Source organism: Podarcis cretensis, assembly GCF_951804945.1.
Source record: "Podarcis cretensis genome assembly, chromosome: 9".
Taxonomy (NCBI): Eukaryota; Metazoa; Chordata; class Lepidosauria; order Squamata; family Lacertidae; genus Podarcis; species Podarcis cretensis.
Genome location: NC_137178.1, coordinates 78,420,713 through 78,442,005, shown reverse-complemented (window position 1 = coordinate 78,442,005; position 21,293 = coordinate 78,420,713). Strand labels below are relative to the sequence as shown.

The 21,293-nt window shown below is 43.2% G+C and overlaps 1 protein-coding gene across 1 annotated transcript; it reads left to right on the top strand.

The window, feature by feature from the left end:
• Positions 1-1,978: 1,978 nt before the first annotated feature.
• On the top strand, positions 1,979-21,183 carry CLEC4A (C-type lectin domain family 4 member A). The gene is made up of 6 exons (XM_079991752.1): positions 1,979-2,590; positions 6,002-6,118; positions 6,992-7,087; positions 15,363-15,514; positions 16,137-16,258; positions 18,015-21,183. The coding sequence occupies exons 1-6, from the start codon at positions 2,521-2,523 to the stop codon at positions 18,178-18,180; spliced, it is 723 nt and encodes a 240-aa protein (XP_079847878.1). The 5' UTR covers positions 1,979-2,520; the 3' UTR covers positions 18,181-21,183.
• The last annotated feature ends 110 nt before the right edge of the window (positions 21,184-21,293 follow it).

Here is a 21,293-nt window from a genome sequence, read left to right as displayed (position 1 = left end):
GTCACAGACGACTCTGGGGTTGCGGCGCTCATCTCGCTTTACAGGCCTAGGGAGCCGCCGTTTGTCCACAGACAGCTTTCCAGGTCATGTGGCCAGTAGGACTAAGCCGCTGTTGGCGAACCAGAGCAGCGCACGGAAATACCGTTTACCTTCCTGCCGAAGCAGTACCTATTTATCTACTTGCACTTTTTGGCGTGCTTTTGAACTGCTAGGTTGGCAGCAGCTGGGACTGAGCAACGGGAGCTCACCCCACTGCGGGGATTCGAACCGCCAACCTTTTGATCAGCAAGTCCAAGAGGCTCAGTGGTTTAGACCACAGCGCCACCCGCGTCCCTTAATCTAAAGAGATTACCAGAGCATTGAAGACAGTAGTTGGGCTATGTCTGTCCAGATAGGGGCACAGCTCAGTCACCAGCTAAAGCTGATGGAAGGTGCTCCAGGCCACCAAGGCCAGCTGAGCCTCAAGCGACAGCAAAGGCTCCAGAAATGCCACCGATCTGTGTACCCACTTTTTCAGAGGGAGTATAAACCCATCAAGAGCAAACTCACCACCTTACCCATAGCAAGGGCTGAAGGTAAGTTTCCCGGTTGGCGGTGTCTGCCAAGACCTTCAAGATGAGCTCTTCGTTCTCCCAACTCCTTATTTATTGGAGGAGGAAGATTGTCAGATGAATTTGCCTGTAGTAAAGGTAAGCACAGAGAGGGGAAGAGAAGGAATATGATAGAGAAGAGTTTAAAACATTAATCTGGATGCTATGTTGAGCTTAACGGTGGATGGATTCTCAATCTGAAATGGCGGGAGGTTAAAGCATTCTTCAGGTGTTGCGATGCAGTGCATGGGAAACCTGCAATGGGGGGGTGAGTGCTGGTTCTGCCAGTGTCGCCATCCCACTCGTGACAGTGAAGCAGTGCACCTCTTGTGAGGCTTCTCACACATCCTGTAACTTGGAAAAGTGATATCCCTGCAAAGAAGGGAAATAAGTGGGTCATGCACAACAAATAGTCACATCCATTGCCCAAATCTTGGAAAGTTCCCATGAATCAGGGAATTAGCACCGTGGCAGAGGAATGACTTAAATAATGCCCTTTCTCTGCACCTGTCACGTTAAGTCCCATAGGAGACTGTTTTAATGATGTGCTGCCATCTGGTGGGCAAATGTGATTCAGTTTAATTCCTTTCTGCATATTGTTTGCCTAGTACCTCGGTTTAAGAAAAGTCCAGTTTAAGAACGATTTGGTTTACAAACTCTGCAAAACCGAAAATAGTGTCTTGGTTTGAGAACTTTACCTTGGTGTAAGAATGGAATCCGAATGGTGGAAGGGCACCGGTGGCGCGAGGCCTCATTAGGGAAAGCACACCTCGGTTTAAGAACGGTTTTGGTTTACAAACGGACTTCCGGAACGGATTAAGTTCGTAAACTGAGGTACCACTGTATATCATTGCGTTTTGGAATTTTCCAAGATGACTGTCTAATATGTGCCCCAACCATTATTGTCATTATGTTTCTTACCTGCCTTTCACCTGAAGGTCCCAGGGTGGGTACAGCAATATAAAATGCACCATTCATTCAAGATACTTGTCCGGAAAATCTTTATTTTGCAGTATTACTGAAACATAGGGAGCATATTGGCATTTGATGTATCATATTCCCAACATTTATTATTTGCCCCTGGATATATTTGGTTTAGCCTAGTCCAAGTGCCAACAAAATAGAAATTTACAAAACATTATTTGAGAGTAGTACTAAAAGTTTGCTGTGGGACAGTGTGCCACCTCCACTGACAGCTGTAATCTCACATTTCAGGTTTTCTTCCCATTTAGTTTGATGTGCAGTAGCAGAAACATCACAGCTCATAGAAAGTCCATGCCCTTTACTCAGTAACTTTGATCTCCTGCTTTACCAGGTTTTCCACATCTGTAGCATCCCACAATGGGCAATATTTTGTCATTAAGCAATTAGCTATATTTCTTAATTGTAAATATTGGAAAATTGTGGACATGGCCCTCCTATTTCACTGCTTATTTTGTTACAGGATTTAAAATACTTGTTTTTGAAAATACTCCTTATCTCAACCAACCCATAACTGCACCATGATTTCAGATGGCCTAAGATAGTCTTGTCTTCCATTTCCTCGTTTTATTCTATTTCTGGTAAACTGACGTTATTTCCACTTTGCATTGACCAGAAATGTGGCACAATCTGAGGGAAGGGAGGGGTGAGCCCAGGGCAAGGCAGAGACGGTGGCCAATCGCTGCGAAGATTGCCTTTTCATTTGGGGGACTGGGCTGGTAGGACTTCCCCTTTCCATCTTGGAAGTTCCTTTTTCACTTCAGCTCTTGTGGAGCTTTCCAAATGAAGAAGTACTGAAAGAACAAAGACTTCCTAATATGACACCTCATGGGAGGGAAAGTTAGAAAATCCTTGCTTTAGTCGAGCTTTCATTTGTAACCTGTTCTCCAAACCAAATGCAAATCCCTTTCCACCAGTTACACCTTAAGCTTTGAAAAGGACTCTTCCAATGACATCAGAGGTCACCTATGCTGAAGTGAGGTTCAAGAACAACGGGCCTTCATCTGCTGAATCCAAAGGTAATGATCTGCTGGTGCAAGCGTGTGTGTGCTGGGGTGTCGGCAACCGAAACGAGCCTCTGGGCGCTTCTTCCCCAGTTGTGCTGTTTTAGGACAGCTGGGCTATAGAATACCTTTTCAGTTTTCTGATCTACTGTTCTGTTTAAATTCGGAGCAGGCGGAATTCAGACAAGTGTATACTTTTTTAGTATGGAAACCTAGCAGTGGGAAAACATTGCTGGCTGTTAGAAAATATGGCAGCAGTCTTACAATCTATTTTTTAATTACAAAAAATGCTTATTACAAGATTGAACCACTCCATAGGACCAAAATAATTCTTTCTTGCATCCAACCAACCAACCAATCAACCAACCTGTAAACCCAGGGGTTGGCAGCCTAAGGGGTCGTTTAACCAGCCCATGAGCCACCCATGAACCGAGCCACCCGCTCGGCGAGTTCCCGTGTGCTGCGCTAAACCGACGCAGTGCGGGGACTCGCTTCCATGGTGCCAGAAGCCGTGTCGACACAGACGCTGGAAATCACAGGCGCACGCACAATCCAGCCCATGGAGGGATCTCGGCCCAGGCGAGGTAAACCTTGCTGACCCCTGTGTAATCCCATTACTCTCTTGGGATATGTGGGAATTTGCCAGTTGGAGGAAACAGTACAGCCTGGATCAGAATAGTGCAGCTTCCTTTGTCAGAGATGAACAAACACACACAGAAACTTGAGGAAGGGAGGTGCATTTATATTTTTGCCACTTGGTTGCCATCCATTCCTTTCTGATAAATGTGAGATTAGAAAATGCTTAAGAAGTAAGATGGAGACCTTCAGGTGTGCCTCACTTTAATGGTCTCTGGTAGATTATTATTACTGGCTGGTGTCGTTATTTCTTAAATCTACACTTCGGACTTAATGATCTCAGCAGAGCTTTCAAGACAACTTGCAAAATAAAAATCCATAAACAAGCCCGATCAAAATTGGTTCGGATTGTATGCCATCTGCTCTTCACTGACCTCTGCTGGCCGATGGAAAGGGGGTGCTTCATCGTGGAAGAGACCCTAGGCTTGCCTGGGCAGGCAGTAAGCAGCCACCATCGGATCTTTCATATGAAGCAGAGAGCAGAAAGCTACAAAACTGGGTGCTTCAAAGCAGGATTCAAAGTATCTGCTAGATCCTCAGCTACATCATCCTGGAGCTAGAGTAGCAAAAAGTTCTAGCAAAATCCTCCCTCCCTGCCAGTTTTCTGCCCTGGCTGGTGAGAGCCATCGAGGGTCTGAGCTGCAGCACTCAATCTTTCAGACTGCCCCCCTGCCAGACCCCATGTAGAAGTGCCTTCCTCCACGTCTAAAAACACATCACAGAGGTGCTAGACGATGGACTAGGGGTTCTAGGCTAGTCCCCTAAATGTTTCCCTGGCACCTCCTTCCCAAAGCCCAGGAAGCTTCTGCCCGGCCTAGGAAATAAGGCACAGTGCCCTGATGGGGTCCAAGAGCTCTCCTGGCTTTGGGAAGGACAGCATCCTGTCAGAGGCCTGTTGCCTCCTTCCCAAAGCCCAGGAGGCTTCTGCCCAGGTTAGGGAGGGAAGCGCGATGCTCATGTGCACAATGTCCCCCCCCCCCCGGCAAATATCCCTTATAAGCTGGTGCCTCTGGCCCTAACTGCTCCCCTATGAAAAATGTCACCCCACACCACTGATTCTCGAGTATCCAGGCCTCAACCAATCTCCTAAGAGCTCAAAGGGAATGGTCATGGCAGGCTTTCTGAGGGAGCGATTCTCCAAAGAGGACTCTGCCAAAGGGAAGACCCTGCCTGGTTGGTCTAACATTTGATAGTCATGGTAGCTAGGCCCTCAGGGTGGCTGACTCAGATTGGGGGCAGAAAACCTTTTCCCTGAGGAAACGTTATCATGCTTAGGGCTTCTTCATTTGGGGAAAAGGCATGATAAGAGGTATATAAAGTGGATATGTGGAAAAAGTGGACATGAATAAGTTTTCCTCCATCTCTAACAATACCAGAACTCAAGGTCATCTTTAGGAAGCTGGCTGGTACGAGGTTTGGGGCAGACAAGAGTGTACTTCTGCACAAAGTGCATGGCTGAAGTGTGGAAGTCACAAGCACTAGGTGGAGAAGTAAGACAAATTCACAACGGTAAAGGCCATGTTATCATATTCAAACTGGGAAAGTGACCTCCATTGAAAGTTGTGACGGCCATGTTTGAGTCTGCCACTGAAGGGGTCTGCCACTGAGTCTGCCACTGAACACGAGGGGGGAGAGCGCTGTTGGCATCTGGCTGTCTGGCCTCTGTGGGAAATGGCTGCTGGATGAGGTGGTCTCTTTCTTCCATCTCATGTTCGTATGCCATGGGCTGCTTGTCCATAAAAGTATGGCACTTAAAAACCGAACCTTCAAGAAGATGCCACAAGGAGCCTTTTCCTTTTAGAGCATTCATCAAGCAGACTAGAGAAGGTGCAACTTAACCGGCAAGCATCAAGCAAAAAATGGCTTCAAAGGCAAAAACAGGAATGGTGCACATCTGTTCTGGACTAGTGGGTCTGAGAAATGAACAAAAGGCTATTTTTGCCTAAAAAGCCCCACTTCCCCAATATTCCATACACGCAAATGTGCATGTCAGCTTTTTTGAACACCAGCATTCCACAAATTTCTGGCTGCCAAGCAGAATCAACTTGCATGATGTGCTAATGCCCAGCAGAATTATAGTTAATGGGGAAATACACTCAGAAACCAATTTGCATAGGTGGCCTATAGAGAATTTGTAATCTTCCCCAAAAATCTGCGGGCAGTGGATTTTTCAAAAATGATTCATAGTCACAAGGCATTTGTGTATATGAGAAGTGCAGAGCAGGCACATAAGAAGCTATTTTAGACAGTCGTGTCATTGGCCTATCTAGTTCAGTAGCCAGTGTGGGGGCCCCCAGATGTTCTGAACCCCCTGTTCTCATCATCCCCAGCCAACTATCTTCCCCATGGCCCGAGGCTGGAAGCTGCAGCATAATGGGGAGGGTCCCTCTGCTCTAGACCATCTGTGCTGTTCTAGACTATCTGTGCTGACTGGCAGTGATATTTCAGATTTCACAGCCCTAAATGGAAATGTCAGGGATCGAACCTGGGATTTTTGCCTGCAAAACATGTCCTCTACTACTAAGGCATTGTTCTAAGTCATTGCTACTGAGTCATTATGTCCCCCAAGCAACAGAGAGTCTTGTTGCACTTTACAGACGGCTGTTGGCATATGGTTTCTAGTGCACAGAACTAGCTTTCCCATAGGTCATTATTCTTCAGCCAGTGTGACTGCGAGTGCAACAGTGATGCAACAGCATGATTAGACATTTTAAGGGTTAACTAGCTTGCACTGAGTGCATTTGAGTAAGTACCCTTTACCTTTGTAATGGTGACATTTTCACTTTTCAGCATCTTCAGGAAGCGAAAAACCACTTAGTACCTTCCAGAAATGCAAGCCCTGGTTTCCGTGGGTGGTGTCGGGGTTTTTGATGTTGCTCTCCGTCATCCTTCTTGTTTTCATCATTGGTGAGTAAAAAGCAAACTGAACTTAAGAGAAAGGGGAAGATTCTGCTAAATGGTTGCATAAAATTTCTGAGTAAAGCAGGGAGAAATAAAGCCTGCTAGATGTAAGTAGACTTAGTAGGCATTCTCTCCCTTCAGCAGAGAGGATGACAGAACCTAAAAGCTCTCCAGTTGGCAAATGCCCTTCAAATTGATGAAGTTTGGATCGGACATGTTGTGATGAGGGGTGCACTAAGATAATTAATCAGAATCCTCATTCATATTCACTCACTGTTTCCCATCCATTCAGGTAAAAAAAAAATCTGGCACCCAAAGCTTTGATAGATCACTTGCTCTCTTGACCATCATGGCTGATTCAGATTATCCAAAGGGAAGTCACTGGTTTGGTGAGGATACAGTGAATGCATCATGATGTGAGAGAGTGGTGCCTGCTAATCTTAAATAATCAGTACAGTGGTACCTCGGGTTAAGAACTTAATTCGTTCTGGAGGTCCGTTCTTAAACTGAAACTGTTCTTAACCTGAGGTACCACTTTAGCTAATGGGGCCTCCTGCTGCTGCCACTCCGCCACCGCGTGATTTCTGTTCTCATCCTGAAGCAAAGTTCTTAACCCAAGGTACTATTTCTGGGTTAGCGGAGTCTGTAACCTGAAGCACCTGTAACCTGAGGTACCACTGTAGTTTTTAGTGAACTAGGCAGTGGCAGCTGATCTGGCATTTTTGAAGATGTCCATCCATTCAGGAGTTACTACAGAGGTGCCCAATTCCAGACTGTTCAGGGGGTTCATCACAGTGTTAACACCTCCTTCTGTAGCCGAGCCTTTTTTCTTGGACTCTGCAGTATTATATGGTCTTGCTGTTCATTCCCTTTTCCCAGTTATCCTCAAAGGAAGTCCAAAGAAGGGATTCCTCAAAAGCCAGTTTCAGAAATCAACAGAATGGAATTGCCTCCTGAAGAGACCTGAAGGAAAAGGTGAGTCACTATGAATTAGAGGATCTGATGGGCAACAAAGAAAGCCACCTTAGTATGCGACTAAAGGTTAGACGCTTTAAAATAAAAAGTAGAGAGCCACTCCTATTTAAAGGAGCCCCTTAAAAGCAGGAATTGTTTTTTTTGTGTTTTTTTTAATAAAATTTTTATTAATTTCCAATTTTTAACAAACACAAAAACAACACAAAAACAAACACAAAAAATCATAATTTCTTTACCTTATTTCCATAAACCTCTTTTCTCGGACTTCCCCATACCTTCCCCTTTTTGCATCCTTTATTTTAACAATTGTTCAACAACCCTTTTTAGCCAATTAAATATAAATTCATTCTCCTTTTCAATTTCACCCTGAACTAAACACAATTTACCGCTGCAATTCTACGTCTTCCTCTCCCTCAGCATTTTAGCACTCCTCAATTTTATAATAGCTCTTAAGATATATTTTAAACTTCTTCCAATCTTCTTCCACAGTCTCTTTCTCTTGGTCGCGGATTCTGCCGGTCATTTCTGCCAGTCCCATAAAGTCGATCACTTTCGCCTGCCATTCCTCCAGCGTGGGTAGCTCTTGTGTCTTCCAATACTTTGCTAGGAGAATCCTTGCTGCTGTAGTAGCGTACAAAAAGAAATTCTTATCCTTCTTCGGCACCAGCTGGCCGACCATACCCAAGAGAAATGCCTCTGGTTTCTTGTGAAAGGTGCATTTAAGTACTTTCTTAATCTCATTATAAATCATTTCCCAGAATGGGCAGGTCCACCAAAGGTGGAAGAAGGTACCTTCAGTCTCTTTACATTTCCAACATTTGTCATTGGGCAAATGATAAATCTTCGCAAGCTTGACTGGGGTCATGTACCACCTGTAAATCATTTTCATAATGTTTTCTCGTAGGGCATTACATGCCGTGAATTTAATACCTGTGGTCCATAACTGCTCCCAGTCAGCAAACATAATGTCATGACCTATGTCCTGTGCCCATCTAATCATAGCTGGCTTCACTGTCTCATCTATTGTATTCCACTTCAACAGCAAGTTGTACATTCTTGATAAATTCTTAGTATTGGGTTCTAACAGTTCTGTTTCTAATTTCGATTTCTCCACCTGGAAACCAATTTTCCTGTCTTGTTTGTAGGCCTCCATTATTTGAAAATAATGGAGCCAATCCCGTACCTTGGACTTTATTTTCTCATAACTTTGTAGTTTAAGTTCACCACCTTCTTGTTCTAAAATTTCAGAATATTTCGGCCAATTAGTTCTCATATTGAGTTTCTTTACCTCCTTGGCCTCCATTGGTGAAAGCCACCTGGGAGTTTTATTTTCCAATAAATCTTTGTACCGTATCCAAACATTGTATAGTGCTTTCCTAACAATATGATTTTTGAAACCCTTGTACACTTTAACCTTGTCATACCAAATATATGCATGCCAGCCGAAGTTATTGTCAAATCCTTCCAAGTCTAGAATGTCTGCATTTTCAAGAAGTAGCCAATCTTTTAACCAGCAGAACGCTGCCGATTCATAGTACAGTCTTAAGTCCGGCAGGGCAAACCCCCCTCTTTCTTTAGAATCAGTAAGTATCTTAAACTTAATTCTGGGCTTTTTGCCCTGCCAGACAAATTTAGATATGTCTTTCTGCCACTTCTTGAAACAGTCCAATTTATCAACAATTTGTAATGTCTGAAACAAAAATAACATTCTAGGCAATACATTCATTTTAATTACCGCAATTCGACCTAACAAGGAGAGCTTCAGGTTCGACCATATTTCTAAGTCTTTCTTTATCTCTGTCCAGCACTTATCATAATTATCCTTAAATAAGTTTACATTCTTAGATGTCATGTTAATCCCCAGGTATTTTACACTCTTTGCCACCGCTAACCCAGTTTCCTCTTGGAATCTCTCTCTTTCAACATTTGTTAAGTTTTTTTCCAGTACCTTAGTTTTTTGTTTGTTCAACTTAAATCCTGCGACCTGACCAAATACTTGAATTAATTCTAGAACTCTTTTGGTACTAGTGTCTGGCTCTTGCAGGGTCAATACTAAGTCATCTGCAAAGGCCTTCAATTTGTAATGTCTGGCTCCGACCTGAATCCCTTTTACCAACTGGTCCCCCCTAATCATATTTAACAAAACCTCCAGGACCGATATAAAAAGTAATGGGGATATTGGGCACCCCTGCCGTGTCCCTTTTTCAATAGGTAATTCATCCATGACCACATTATTTACAATTAACTTTGCCTTTTGCTCAGAATAAATTGCACTTATACCATTTTCAAACTTTTGGCCTACCCCCATCCCATGGAGATTCTTCTTCATAAATTTCCAAGATATATTGTCAAAGGCTTTCTCCGCGTCCACAAAAATTAAAACTGCCTTTGTATTAATGTTCACTGTCAACATTTCTATAATGTCAATTATATTCCTTACATTGGTAGATATATGTCTACCCGGGAGAAAGCCTGCCTGATCTTTATGAATCTCCTCCACCAACACCTTCTTCAGTCTTTTTGCCAAAATGTCTGCAAAAATTTTATAATCCACATTAAGTAGTGATATAGGGCGGTAGTTCTTGATCTGTTTTTTGTCAATCTCAGTCTTTGGTATAAGTGTAATAAAAGCTTCTTTCCACGTCTCGGGTGCCCTTTTCCCCTCTAGTATCTCATTACAAAACTCCTTAAGCGGCTGTATTATCCAGTCCTTCAAAGCTTTGTAGTATCTGGAGGTTAATCCATCTGGCCCTGGAGATTTCCCCAACTGCATATTTTGAATGGCACCCTCTATTTCTTGTTCAGTTATTTTCTCATTTAAGACCAGCATACTTTGTTGCGAAATTTTTTGTAATCCATATTTCTTGAGAAATTCTTCCATTTCTCTTTCGTTTTCCGGCCCTTGTGCGTATAGTCTTCTGAAATAACTCTGAAAGCAATTGCTGATCTCATTTGGTTTAGAAATGTTCTTTCCATCTACCTCCAAACTTGTGACTGTGTTCAGTTTCTGTCTCTTCTTCAATTGCCATGATAGGAGTTTTCCACATTTATCTGCCGATTCGAATGTCTTTTGTTTCATCCGCTTAATTTTCCATTCAATCTCCTGGTTCATCAATTCCATATATTGCTTCTGATACAGTTTAATTTCTCTCAAGATCTCATGTGACTTTGGTTTAGATCTCAATTTCTTTTCACTATCTTTTATCTTTTCCAGAATTTTATCTTTCTTCTCATGCTGTTTCCTCCTTTTTAAGGAATTCTGTTGTATCAGGAAACCCCTCATCACGGCCTTGCTTGCGTCCCAGATCACTCGTTTCTCCACTTCTGTCCTCAGATTTATCTCAAAGTAGTCCTTCAAAGTCTTTTGGGCCTTTTGGTAAACCTCTGGATCTCTAAATAAGGTGTCATTCATTCTCCATCTAAAGGAACCAGCTGTTGTTATTTTCATTTCCATCTTTACCGCATTATGGTCGGAGCATGTCTTTGGGCAGATTTCCACTTTTTTATCTTTGGAGCCATTCCACTAGTAATCCATATTTGATCTATTCTTGTCCAGGTCATCTGTGATTCCGAAAAGAATGTTCCCTCCCTCTCGAGAGGATTTCTTGTTCTCCAGATGTCAATCAGGTCCAAGTTGTCAGTCATTTCGAAGAAAGTCTTAGGTAATCTCCCGTCCTTGGAGATCACCTGTCTTTGTGCTTTGTCCATATTTGTAGAGACGCCGCCGTTCATATCCCCTAAAAGAATCACCTTACAGTCCAAATAGTCCATTAATGTCTCATGCAATTTCTTGTAAAATTCTGCCTTCCCTTCATTCGGTGCATAAATTCCAAATATAAAATTTTTTTCTCCTTGAATCTGTATCTCAATTGCCAAAATTCTTCCATGTTCATCTTTGAAAATCTGTTTTGGAGCCAATTTCTCTTTTGCATAAATCACCACTCCTCTTTTCTTAACTTTATCTGATGAAATAAATTCTTGTCCCAATCTTTTATTTATAAGTAATCTTCTATGTGCCCTTGTCACGTGGGTTTCTTGTAGACAAATCAGATCCAATTGTTCTCTTTTCAAAATATGAAAAACCTCACGCCTTTTTCTGGGAAGGTTCAGTCCATTACAATTCCAAGTTAAGAATCGCAGAGACATTGTTAGTTAGTTACCTCCAACTGCACCCTGCAGCTGTTCTTCATCCGTTGGTGATTTAAGTCCAAATGTCAAGTTCCCCAAGTCTGTATCCGCTGTTGAGTTTAACACTCCTTTCACCAGGTCCTCTCCGTACCTGTCCAAAAATTGTTCTTTATCTTGTACTGTTCTTATTTTAACTTTCTTTCCTCTGAAATTAAAAGACAGACCCTGTGGAAATTCCCACCTGAACGGTATGTTGTTTTTCTTCAGCAGGTCAACCAAAGTCTTGAACTGGGTTCTCACCTCCAGAATATATTTTGGGATATCCCTGTAGATTTGCACAGAGACGTTTTGAATCTGGTGTCTTCTGGTAGTGCAAACTTAATATCTTGTCTCTTTCCTCTTTAGATCTCAATGTTATCAGGCAGTCCCTTGGAATCTTCCTGCCTTGCCTTCTACCCAATCTGAAGGCAGTTGTTATCTCAAATTCTTTTTCCTCTAGGTTCACCTGCCAAAATTCTGAAATTTCTTTTGTGAGAAAGTCCACAAGGCTGTCCCCTTCACTTTCTGGAACAAGCCTAAGTCTCAGGTTCTTCTCCTTACGTTGCATATCCCATAAAGACAGGGTCGCCTCATGTTGGTCCAGCCTCCTGCAAACCGGTACTAAATTTTCCTGTGTAGATTCCGCTGTAGATTTAGCTTCTTCCGCAATCTTCCTAATTGTGGCGTTTTCCTCGACCAATTTGTGTATAATCTCTGTGTTAGATGTCACGCTCTTAGTGTTCAAGTCTAATTTTGCCGTTAGATCTGCCAATTGCTTGGTGTTTTCTGTGCTCTGTTTATTCAACTTTTCTAAGGATTCATTTATCTTCAATAATGCCTGCGTCACTGACTCCATGAATGCACTTATTCCTTTTTCCTGTCCACCTGGGCCTGTTGGCAATAGTCCTGATAAAGAGCCCCTTTTCTTTTGTGCTGCTTTAGCCTTAGATCTTGTTGCTATCTCATCTGCAGGGCCACTCATGTCCCAAGGTCGTTCCCACAGGAACAGGTCTTGAATGGAAAAATCCAGTGACTTTGTTTTTAACAGTCAGTGTTGCAACTGTTGCCTTCAGCCCTCTAGAGGGAGCCAAGATATCCAATAAGCAAAGAAACAAAGAATCCAACAGCCCTCAGAGGGAAAAAGTTACTAAAAAACGTCTTTCAGTCTTTTTAGTTGCAACAATATTATTTCTACAGAGTCTCAGAAAATTGTATCTAATAAAGTCCCCACTTTGCAACACGTCTGACAGTTCCCTGTCAAAGTGCTTCACCCAGACAGTCCGTTCCCAGAGTCAGAGGCTGCAGTAAATTGTCCCTTTAATACTTTTCCTGCAGGTTTCCTTCTCTTCTCCCCCCCCCCCGTTCCTGCTTACTAGGGGGCGGATTTAGCTCAATGCTAGGGTTGGTCCTTTCAAAAGTTCTCCATAAATTTATCAATTACAGCTTCCTGGATCCGTTGCTTTAGCAATCATGCAATCCGGGGGAGGCAGACTTCCTTTATTTACCGTCCCCACTTTCGGCCGAATTTTTAAGGTTTTAATTTAAAGTCCCGATAAAGTTGCCAATCCTACTCACGGGAATCTCTTTTCAGTCCAAATTTCAGGAAGGAATCGGCGCTCTCCGCCAATGGCGATGCGGCTTCACTCCACGGGCTGGGTAGCGACTCTCAGCTCCGTGCACCCCCGATGCTCCTCCGGAGCCTTTAAAAAGGCTCTTTTGCAGTAAAGGGGGGCGCAAAAAGTGCCCACCGAGTCTCCTTGTTCACAGGCTTCCGCGCCTGTGATTTTAGGGGTCCCCGCTTCGCCGTAGCGGTCAGACCCGAACTCGTGGAGCAGCTCCTTCTCCGGAGATCGGAGAACGAGCCGCCATTAGCGCTGGCGCCAACCGGAAGTCCTTAAAAGCAGGAATTGATCCAGAATTGCAGTTGGAATAGTCTGCCAAAAAGTTTTTTAAATATATAAGTGTTTTCTTTTTAAAACAACAACAATAGCAGCAGCAGCAGCAGCAGCAACAACAACAACATTTAAATGTGTCTCACATAAAAATTCCTGAGTGTATTTGCCTTGATCCACTCCAGAGGGGCTAATATGTCTGCAAATTTTATTCACTTCTGCCAAAAGAAAAAAGTTGCATATTCTCCCATAATAAACGTGGTGGTGATAAAACAACACTTCATTTTTTTTTACTGTGTACTGTTGAGTACCCCCAGAAAAAAGCACTGGTTCCAGTGTTTTGAGAACCACATAACACAAGTGGGAGCTGCAAGGAAATGCTGCAGTGTGGCATGGTCCTCTTCAGGATTCTAGGCAGCTGGCCATGCCCTTTCCCCAAATACTCCATTCCACCCACTTTCCAGTTTTCCACCCGTTCTCCCAGACAGTCAGCATTCCATGCCTGCTGAACTGTTTCTGATTCACTCTTGATCCCTGACTTAGTTTTTTCTGATCATTTTTTGCAGTTCTGCAAATCTGGAGGTTCCCTTAAGCCTCCTTGGGGAGCATTGCATTGGCTCTGCCACAGCATTCACGGTGCATTACGCACCCCACTGCCTTGTCTTTCCCAGTCTCCCTCTTGGTAAGCAGCAGCAATGTGCTGGTTCCAGCTGCGCTTAGTTTGAAAAATAAAGCATTGCTGAGCTCTAGTCTGAGCTTGAATCCTTCACTATTCTTTGCTCCTGAGTGCTGCTTGCTCCTCAACCTTGCCTCCTAGTTCAGGCCGGAATTGTTGTTTGTTCATGACTGCTGGTTTGCCCTATCACTTCTGGGTCCCAGCTTCTAGCTCTCCTCAGACTGCTGCCCACAGTTCAGCCCTGGTAGCAGGAAATGGAGTTCCCTTGCTTGTGTGTCTGACCAGTTAAAGCTCCTCCACAGTGTGTGTCTCATTTATCATTTCTTTTCATGATACACATTGCCTTAACTGCTACCGCATGCAGTTCAGGTTTTTCCCTTTAGTTTTTAAAGCCCTAAACAACTTGGGAACTGGTTACCCAAGGACTGTGTCATACCACTCTCCTCGGCTGGGTATTGCTAAGAGTACCACTTGCCCTAGGTTTGTGCTTAATATGCATGTACTAGAAACCAGGTTTTTAGGATTGCAGCTCCAGCCCTCTGGAGTCAGTTAACAACTGAAATTAGACAAGTGCCTAATTAGACCCTGTGTGACCCAGTAGTTTTATGGAATATTAATAGTACTATTGCTTTTAGTTTACTGAGTCTGTCATCTTTTTTGTTTTGTCTTATTGAGCACTGCTTTGGCCACTTTTGGTTGTGAAATATAATAATAATAATAATAATAATAATAATAATAATAATAATACCCCGCCCATCTGACTGGGTTGCCCCAGCTACCCTGGGGTGAATTTGGGGTTCACAAAGCCTGCCAGGTTAGGACTATATCCCCACTGAAAACCCCATATGAAATCCGAATTATAGTGCCTATCTGAACATGTGAATTCCTGCTGGTGAGTCAACCCTTGAACAACTAAGAAATAAAAATCTAGACTTAACTCCAAGCTGCTTCCCTCACTTATGGGACTTGTCTGTTGATGTGAACAATGACACATGAGCCCGGAAATCGCTGCTGCAACCTGTGCAATTTCCCAGGCTTCAAAAGGGGAACTCTAGAAGGCTGAATGTTGTCACGTAGCTTTCAGCTGAGGACAAGTGCCCACTATCTTAATAGCAGTAAATGATATGGTGTAGTGGTTAGAGCCTAACCTACCTCACATGGTTGTGGTGGGGATTTGAGGGTGGGGAGAACACTGTACGCCACCTTGAGCTCCTTTATGCAAAAAGAAGAACAAATGATGGTTCACCAAAGGGAAAGGTGAGTTGAGTGTGCACACTGTGAGCAGCACTCTTTGCACCCCTTTAAATTCTGCATGTCCACTTATTTTCTGAGCCTTCCCTGTGCATATTTTTGAAACAAAATAAAGGATGTGCAATACTACAAATGGAACATGCAACTTAAAAGTGGGACAACTTAACAGAATGTGATGAAAAATAGCAAAAGAAAGATCTGGAAAAGGGCTGGGAGTTGGTGGGACAGACCTGTTTCCAGTTGCAACAAGATTTCAGGTTGCTTCTTGTTGTTTCTGCTTTCCTTACAGAACCACAGCTGTCATGTTGCATGGGGGACCTAGAGCAATTTGGATCCAGCTGCTACTATTTCTCCAAAGACAAAAGGACCTGGAACAAGAGCAGGGTAGAATGCATGAAGAAGGGCTTCGACCTGGTGATTATAAATTCAGAAGCTGAGCAGGTGAGCTCAGTGGCATAGCATGGAGATGGCCTCAGGCGCAAAATTGTTAGGGGCGCAAAATGTCAACGCCCAGTGCTGCCTCACTGGGCACTGTTGAGAACAGCTTCTCCATGTGAACCAGGAAGTGACCTCTCCAGACAATAGAACAACTCTTCTTTTCTTATCACTGCAGCTGTTATCTCCTGTGTGATGTGGATGCTTTTAGGAAGTTGTATGCGCATGCGCCGTCCATTTCCCTCCCTCTCCTACTCCATGTGGTGCTGGGTGAGCTACCGTAGGTCAGCCTTCCCAACCTGGTGCCCTCCAACATGACCGTTGGGCAGGGATGATGGGAGCCATCCAACAACAACTGAAGGGTTCCAGGCTGGGGAAGCTTGTGCTACATTTATCATGCCTGGAAGCAGAATGTTAGAAGAAGAAGCATTTTTGTCTCCCACCACTCAGCTATATTTGTGGTCTTTAGTTGCATTGGTGTTTACATGCTACGACAGGCAGCCTTGGGTTTGGGGTTTGTTTGACACAAAAGGATCCCCAAAGATCTCTGCTCCACAAAGACAGCTAACCTGTATAGACTGCTCTGTGATTTTAATGAACTGAAAGTTTGGTTCACATTTTTGTGCAGGGTTTCCTTACAAACCATACCCAGAACAGTCAAGTCGAAAATTTTTGTATCGGTCTCACAAATCAGAAGGGAACAGATCAATGGCTTTGGGTGGATGAGACTCCTCTTGACCCCATGCTAATGTGAGTAATACTTACATAGTAATAGTTATATTTAGCATTTATATTGTGCTTTTCAAATGTGCTTCATAGGCACATTGCAGATTGGGATGGCAGCTGAGGTTGAGCAAATACTGCTTTGTGTTGCAGAAGGCCAGGTGTGCCAGCTTGGCCCTGTGACCGTGGGTGCCCAGCGCCATGGGTGTCATGCAGCGTTTATGGCCCTGGCACTGAAATGTGTGAGTGCCTGGCCCCTTCATGGGGAATTTTCTGGGTGCTCGGGCAACCAGGGTCCCAGGGGTTTGGCAGGGAATTTCAAACACTCCATATTTCCTCTCACCAAACAGTCGTGGGATAGGGATAGCACTGTGACAGAACCCTTGTTCTTCTTTATTTTGGTAGTTCACAGTATTCTGGAGTGAATACTTTTTACAAAGTTAGGTGCTAGGGTTTGCTTTCATGTGCAGGAGCTCCAATCAAATCCAATATTATGTGTGTCTTCACAAAAGGCCAAAAAAGGAACATATTTTCATTTGTGGTGAGAGTGCCCTTGGTCTCAGATGTTCTGGTTTAATTTTTGTTGTTGTTGAAATAAGGAATATTCTTAGAGTACCTGTTCAAGCTATACCTCAAATGGTACTATTACCGATATTTGAAGGTAGAAAAATTCAGAAATAAAACTATTTACTTTGTTTTACTAGTGGCAGCATGTGGTACTATAAAAGATATTAGAGGAATGGGACATTGGAAAATGGTGGGATAATGTTTGGAGAACAGCTATACAGGAAAAATTTACATGGCGTGTTAGATTATTGTCTGGTAGGATTAAGCCAGAAAGCTTGGAGAGATCTTCTTGAATATACCAAGAAGGCACAGCTGCCACACTCCTTGACAGCAGCTTCAGCATATATGTGGAGTATGTGGAAATGGTAGGATTTTTGTAGAGTTATATTGATAATTTTATGTGTCCCAGTTTCCCCATCTTTTTAGCTCATTTCCTATGTTTATATTCTTTCTGTGACATATAAGATACACTAGTCATCTATATTATTTACATCTACTGTCCATCCAAACATTATTCACCATTTCTCCCCAACTGTGCTTTATTGTTTTCTAAACTATGTGCAAAATTAATAGAGTATTTTTTAAAAGGCAAATAGAGATTTGGTGGGGTGAGGGGGATTGGTGCAATGCGTGGCAGAGCTATATACCTATTTTTCCTTGCCGCCACCACCACCACCAACGTAGCCATAAACAAGAAATCTACAATCCTGTCACAAAAGATAAGTAAAAATATATTAGAGGATTAAATAAAAAACATATTCACCAGCGCTGGTGTCCCTGGTAGCAATTAGAGAGGCAGCCTGAAGTCATTCAGACTCCAGTCAACCTTCTCCAAATTCAGGCAGAGCCAGGTCTATGAGAATATCTTGAGGTAAGTATTTTCTTATTCCATGAGAAGCATATTTACATTGTTATTTTCCTTGGATATGTCATGCTTGTTCAGCATGATCTTTCTTTGGGGTGCTAAGTCCAAAACATCATTTTTTGTGCTTCTATTATCTGTTTGTTGTTGTTCTCCATCTTGGCATCTGAAAACTAAACTCTCAAACGGCTCCATTTCTGCCCTTTACTTGTTCGTTGGAGACCTCTTTGATTTCTGAGAACCCAAAGTTTAATGAGCCTTGGGTATGCCTTGTGCTATTTGGACCGATGTACAGGGCTTGTCTACTAAATCCTAGCTTTGCATCCTTCTTTCATTAATTTTCTTCTCTTTCAGGTTCTGGAGAAGCAACGAACCTAGTAATGTTGATGAAAACTGTGTTGTCATGCATATAGGTAAAGGAAAAGGCAACAAGATGAAGAATAACTGGAATGATGTCCAGTGTTTAGTGGACAGTCATCATTATGTTTGTGAAACAAATACAGTATCTTTTCCCATTTAAAGGATGATCTAGAGCCAAAAGAACACTTCAGACTATTAATCATGGGCCCCCTGACTGGACAGACTAAATCCATTCTGAGCATGGGCTCCACATAAGAAAGGCGTGCATTCTTATTCCACAACTGTGCTCCTAAAGAAATGTAATGTATAGAAATTTTCAAATGATTGGGAGAATCCAAAGTTCAGTAGAAAGTGATTAATATGTAGCCATAGCATGTAGCTCCAGCCCTAACCACATCTTCTCAGAAGTAAGGTCCATTGAATTCAATGAGATTTACCACTAGGTAAGTGGGGTAAAGCGGTGGGAGTTTCTGAGCGCTTGCCTAGGGTTCATGTTTCCTTTGGAAATGAGGCACAGCAGAGACTGTGGTGTCTTTAGGATCTATGGTTTATTTACACATATATAGAACCTGAGCCTGCAATGGAGGGGCTCCCAGCTTTACACTCCAAGAGGGTCTTGCTTCTCACATAGATGCAGCCCTGGTTTCAAACAGACACAGCCATTCTGCCTGTTGCCCTGAAACTTACCTTGCTCTCCCACCCACACAACTCCTGACTCCCAGGCAGCCGCCTAGCTTGCTTCTCTGTTGCATCACTGCTTGCCGACTGAAAAACCTTTCCCCCTTCAATCCTGAAACACTACCACTTCTGCCTTTTTCTCTGCTAACTAACACAGAGTTCAGGGAGAAGGGCCCCCGCCCCTCTGCCATCTTTGCTACTGGCTCATCAGCCTACCTTTCTTCCCTGCTGATGGCCCCCCTTCTCCCATGCAATTTCTTGTGCAAGGAAAAACTGATTTGGCCTGTACTTTGGCACTGCTAAACTCAATACCTGGCAGCCCATCTTAATGCTCCGAACATTGATTAAACTCCAACACCCACTAGTCCCAGGAATTCAGGGGAGTCAAGGTGCCCACAAACGCATAACAATATTAAAAGATATAAAGATACTGAGCCTATGATGGAGGGGCTCACTGCATTAGCACCCCAAGAGGGTCTTGCTTCTCCCAGAGCCGCAGCCTTGGATTCCAGCAGAAATCAGGCCTGGCTCTGCCCAGCCTGCAGCCTGCCATCTTCTATGTTCTAGCTCACCTAACTCCACTCTCAACTCTGAGCTTCATCTTCTAACTACTGGAGAGTGAGTGAGTGAATGAATGAATCTTTATTTGCGTTAGCCATTGGCCATAGTAATAAAAAAGCATTACAATGTACACAAAACACAATAAAAGTCAATTATAATAAAGCACAGTTTAGGGTCCTGAATCATCAGTCAAACAGTGGATCTTATTCTGATTGCCCCTGCTAAAAACCTTGCAACCTTTGCTATTGTCTGCTCCTCTTGATCTGCCAGGAGAAAAGGCACTGTGGCAGGGGTTGGACAACCCAGAATGGACAATAAGAGAGGGGTGGGTTGAGGGAGTTGGCCATCCACCTGCTATCTAACACAAAGGTCATGACCTCAGCAGGAAGCTAGCTTGGCCATGCCAGAAATGGAATCTTTGCTGGAGTGTGTGATGCTTTACAACTGACTGGCCTTCAGGATATTTGGAAGTAGTGTTGTAAAAGAGTGGCCAATCATTTGTCCTCAGGATGGAGAATTTGCAAATATAAGTTTTAGTGCACAGTTGTAATCAACAACTGTAGTAGTAAATCAACAGCAACAAGACGAACAAAGCCTTTTAAAGGAAGATTAGCTGCCATAATTTGCTGTTCCTTACTTGGTAAGGATGAGAAAGATCCTGCCTCAGAGGTTTTTGGGTCACTTTTGCATCCACCTTAGAGACCTGGGAGACTGTGTGTGGTGTGGTGTGTGTGTGGTGTGGTGGTGGTGGTGGTGGTGTGTGTGTGTGTGTGTGTGTGTGTGTGTGTGTGTGTGTGTGTTGCCATTTGATACATTTTTGTAATCTCCAAACTGTCCAGGCAGGGAGGAGAGGGGTGTTGCAAAGCAAGACTTTGCAGCCAGGAAGACAGAAGCAGCCATATAGTTATAAACTGGATAATTTGCTTTAATAGCATCAGCCCAGACTATTTGCAGCAGAAGCAAGGAGGAAAGGGGAAAGAGAAACAAAACTCACAACTTGGGAAGGCCACTTGCAGTTCCTTTTTAGTGAGGTTTTAGCGAGTATTAAAGGCTGTTGCTTATTCCAAGAAGGGGAGCAAAGGAAGTGGTGCAGTTCTATAAGTGACAGCTCCAACTTGCAGTGGAGAAATGACTTTACAATGACTAACTGGGCTCTTTCTCTTTGTGAGAGAAAGCCCAGTTGAGAAAGTGGCGGGCTGGGTGCCTCTTCTTGAAAGTGCATAGTGATCATATGCCTCGTCATGAAGTCTGTCAGATGCCGGAATTTTTAGTACACACGATGGCCAAGTGCTACAGATTTTACACTTGTTGCAACTGGAATCCATATTTTCACTGTCCTTAAGTAATAGCTTTAATACAGCAAAGTTCGAAGCAAAAGAATCTGCCAAGTGGTGGTCTGGCCAAAGAAATTCTGCAGCAGAGAAGTTGAAGACAGAGCAGTTATTGGAGAAGACAAAGCTAAGAAGGTGCAGAAGGCAAGTCCAAAGGCGGAAGTAAAAGGAAGAGAGGAAGCAGGCAGCATATTGGTCAGAGAAATTGTCAATATCTTTAATATTATTGGTTAGAGTACTCATTCTCAAACTTTTACCTCTGGGCCACACTTTCAGAATTTTTTTTTTGCTCGCAGCACACCAAATTCTTTATTGCTAAGAAACACATGGGGAAACACAACTAGGATTGTCCTCAGTATCACTTGATGCCCTTGCTTTCCTTTTGAAAATATTTCTACGTGAATTATGCAAATAAATATTTTGATATTATACTATATTGATTTTCCTTGAATCTTCCTGCCACACCCTTTGAAAACCACTGGGATCGAGCAATCCAACCACAGGTAAATGCTTCTGAAGCCTGTTGATTTAAAACACACAGTTAAACCTCTCCCACTGAAATAAATGAACCTGAAATAAAAATACTGAAATCAGCTGATTGGATTGTCCTTTCATTCTGCTAAGCCATAAAAAGACTATTGCCACACACAATACAGTTTGAGAGTATTGTGCTATTTATGTTAATATTTTGTCTTGGATAAGC